This window comes from Syngnathus floridae, unplaced genomic scaffold (assembly GCF_059516105.1).
Source record: "Syngnathus floridae isolate MCC-2025c unplaced genomic scaffold, RoL_Sflo_1.0 HiC_scaffold_488, whole genome shotgun sequence".
Lineage (NCBI taxonomy): Eukaryota > Metazoa > Chordata > Actinopteri > Syngnathiformes > Syngnathidae > Syngnathus > Syngnathus floridae.
Genome location: NW_028284360.1, coordinates 9,124 through 13,226, shown reverse-complemented (window position 1 = coordinate 13,226; position 4,103 = coordinate 9,124). Strand labels below are relative to the sequence as shown.

At 45.2% G+C, this 4,103-nt stretch overlaps 1 protein-coding gene across 1 annotated transcript; it reads left to right on the top strand.

The window, feature by feature from the left end:
* Positions 1 to 636: 636 nt before the first annotated feature.
* Positions 637 to 1,281, top strand: LOC148377038 (uncharacterized). Its single transcript, XM_088368342.1, has one exon. It carries the CDS (start codon positions 637 to 639, stop codon positions 1,279 to 1,281), a length of 645 nt encoding a protein of 214 aa, XP_088224468.1.
* The last annotated feature ends 2,822 nt before the right edge of the window (positions 1,282 to 4,103 follow it).

Below are 4,103 nucleotides of genomic sequence, written 5' to 3'. Positions count from 1 at the left end.
TGACGAGAAGGCCACTCCGCTACAATGGCATCAGGGTTCGGCACTGTATAGGCTCGGAAATCGAAAGGAAGCAAAGGTCCTTTGGGCGCAATCCACCTCGGCAAACCCATACCATCCGCATGTGCACAATAGTTTGGCTTATGCAGCCCTTGACGAGGGGTTAACAGAGTTGGCGTGGTCCTATGCAGAAAGGGCGTTAAAATCAACACCCAAATACCAAGATGCGCGTGTTCTGCAATCGCTCGTTTTGAGCCGATTGGACAAAACAAGACAGGCCTTTGATGCCTTTTTGCAAGCGGACACAAAAAATGCCACATCCGTGTACCAAAAATTGGGAACCAAATTGAGCATTGATAGCCTGAGATCGCTCGCTTCGACCTTTCCAGAGCGGAAGTTGTTTTTAACGGTGCAAGCGTTTAAGAACACTCCGCGCTGGGCATTTGATATTATCAGGAAAACCGCCAAGAACGAGCATTCTTTCAACAAGCAGGCTTTGATGGATGCTTGTTACTATATGATTACCACCTGCGATAGTGCTGAATGCGATGAAGCGTGGCTGATTAAGGAGAAGTACATTCCAAATCAAAATCTAAATTTACCCGAGGCTTACAATAAGCACTAAAGCGATCGCCATACATGGAATTTTTACCCCCCGAGATTGAGGCTTACAGCGTGCGTTTTTCTCAAGAAGAACCTGAGTTGCTCTCAGAACTTAACCGCTACACGCACACTCAGGTGCTGCGCCCGCGTATGCTGGCCGGACATCTTCAAGGGCGGGTTTTGTCAATGTTGAGCAAAATGATCGAGCCAAAAACAGTGCTGGAGGTAGGAACTTACACTGGTTATTCGGCACTATGTTTGGCCGAAGGGCTTGCACCCGATGGCGTTATCCAAACCATAGAAATCAATGATGAGCTTGAATCAAAGATTCGCTCGTTTCTTTCACGCTCAAACTACTCGAATCAAATAGAATTGCATATAGGCGAGGCTTTGCCGATCATTCAAAATATGAACCATCGCTTTGACCTGGTCTATATTGATGCGGATAAGGAGAATTACAGCAAGTACTATGATGCCGTCATCGACAAAATGAACTATGGGGGGTTCATTGTAACCGACAATGTACTTTGGAGTGGCAAGGTGACAGCTGACGAGCAGGATATGGACTTTGAGACCCAATGCCTATATGACTACGCCAAGAAAATACAAGCCGATGCTCGGGTCGAGCAAGTGCTTTTACCCATACGAGACGGGTTGCTTATTTCTAGAGTCATTGACTAGCTACTGATTTTCCTTGCGCATCCAAGCGGGCAATTCTTCCTGTGGTATCTCGCGTTCTTTAGGTTCCTCGTGGAAGAAGTACTTGAGGTCGAGTGTAAGATAGTTTCCCGATAGGCGAAGAAAACCATCGTCACGAACCCCGTTTTGTTCGTGGACTAAAAATGTATTGTACGAAGGTTTAAAAGGCAGCAAGTACGATGCTCCGATATAGAAATAACCCGACTCTTTTGTTCGATACTCAAAGCCTACATTGGCCAGAATACCCACATTCAACCAAGGCAGTAGCTCACGCCTTTCTGCCCATGAGTTTCTAAAGCTGCGTTGTAGCAGCACCTGATTTCCGTTGAAACTTGATACATCCGAAGGAAAAAAATTGAGCGACAAACCAAAAGCAGCGTCCATGTAAATGTTTTGACTGAGGCGCACAAACACAAGACCTGAAATGGGCACTTCATAAGCAATAACCCTAAATCTCGTAGAATGGCGCTCTCCGCTCAGTGGGTGAAATGATCTCGCCTCATAGTTTCTGCGCACAAAGTTTATGCCCGTCTCCAATGAGAGCCAATTGGTAAATCCTTTGCGCATAACACCGCCAAAAGCGTATCCCAATCGTTGATCAACCTCAAAATTCAGTGTATCTCCAAGCGTTTGTTCTAAGCCAGTCCCTAGTAAATTGCTCGATATTAGTGGCTTAAACTGAAGCCCAAAGGTGGTTATCCGCTTTTGTCCTATGGCAGCAACAGCACTGGCAATAATCAATAATAAAAGCAGGAATCTTTTCACTTATACAAAGGTGTGGATTTGCCTTGCATTGATAACGTCAAAAAGAGGGTATGGCTAAGAAACAATTGCCCCAATGACTGCTAACAGCAACACTCCAGCAGAAATTATGATGGTTATCCAGCGTATCGGAGCAGAACTGATAAACTTGGGACGGTTCAAGCCCAATGCGATAAAGTTTAGGTGGTCTGATTGTTTCTCATCAATCCGAGCTATGCCAAAATACCTCGGTTTCTTCTCATGGTCTTTGTCTACTTGTGTCTCAAACTCAATAGATGCTTCGGTAAGTAGCTCAGAAAAATAGTGAGCTTGCTCGGGCACTGAATGACGGTACACCACTTTTCGCGAATTGGTTGGATGCGCCAGCTTGTTGGTAAAATTTATCTGTTCTTCCAGATCCATTATATCACTCTCAAGCGCTGTCCCACAGATAGGTAGCCATTCCTTATTATGCCGTTTATTTCGGCCAGTTTGTAGGTAGTAGTACCGTATTGCCGGGCAATTTTAAACAGCGATTCACCTCGTTTCACGGTATGGAATAAAATGCCTTTGGGGTAAGAAACAAAGCCGTTTTTTACGCGCTTCAACACCAGGGTATCATTGATCAGGCTTTGGTCATCGAAAGAGATAAAACTCAGCGGATTCAGCGGCACTCCCTTAAATCTGACCTCAAAATGAAGGTGGCTGCCAGTGCTATGTCCCGAGCTACCCCCTAGACCAATCAATTGCCCTGCCTCCACTATATCGCCTTCTTTGACCTTGAAACGGTGAAGGTGCGCATAAGTAGTTTCTAATCCGTTGAAGTGACGTATTACTACTACTCTACCATAACCTCCATAAACGCGTGCCATCCGCACTACGCCCGAGAATGCGGAAACTACCGTATCCCATACTTGTAGGTCAATGTCTATACCTTTGTGCATACGTCCATCGCGCCAACCAAATTTTGAGGTGAGCACATCATCGTGTGGGATACAAAACTCGCCCAGTTCTTCTTTATCAGACAACAGTAGCGAGAGCGTAGTATCATCTTTCCACAAGTCAGTAGAATATGGATTAGGATTGGTAAGTACCCATTCAGGGTAAAACTCAGTAGCAGGATATTGGGTAGACCTGTCACCTATGAAGAGGTCTTTTGGCAAGACAACCGGAATTTCCTCAGGCCTGTTGGCGAGAAAAATGTTGATTTGATTGATCAGCGCATAGGGAATTTCCCCCTCCGCATCAAAAAGAGAGTCGATGTAGCGTGTGAGTTGCTCCTCTGTCTTAGACTTTAGCGATAAATAAAGTCCGATGTAGTTGGTGAGTTGGTTGGCCCCGTGATACTTCATTACCGAATCACGCAAGTCACTTACTTGCTCGTCTGTAAGTCCCTCTACAGCATCAAATAAAATTTCTTCTCCGTAGAGCACTACGGCCTGAACGGTGTCTCGCTTAAGAGAGTCGGCACTTGTGGGTTGTGTTGACAGAGCCAGAAATGATAGTCCTACCAGTAATAGTGTCAAAAAGCCGCGCATGCCGTTGTTAGGATAAACGAAGATATTGGATTTTGAAGCCTGTTATACAAGGAACGCCAGCGTATCCCACCCAAAAGGTGTTTCGCATAGAAACAAACTTTGCTCAAAATCTTATTCAAGCAGATCGTTACTTCCACTTAATGTTGCAACCCATGCTCGGCAATTGATTTTCATCGATTGCTTGTCCTGCAACAAGCTGGTCCAAAACTCCACGTAAATCTTTTCCAGTTACCGGAACTCCGTTTCCGGGTGTAGAATCGTCTAATCGTCCTCTGTAAACACATTTTGCTTCCTTATCAAACACGCTAAAATCTGGTGTACAAGCAGCTTTATAGGCCCTCGCAACCTCCTGCGATTCATCATACAGATATGGAAATGGGAGGCGCAATTTCTCAGCAAGCAACTTCATATTTTCAAATGAATCAGCCGGATAATTGACCACATCATTCGAACTGATTGCCACAAAGCCAACACCCTTTTCGAGATAGTCGTTCGCCAAATTCACCAACTCTTGCCTAACGTGGA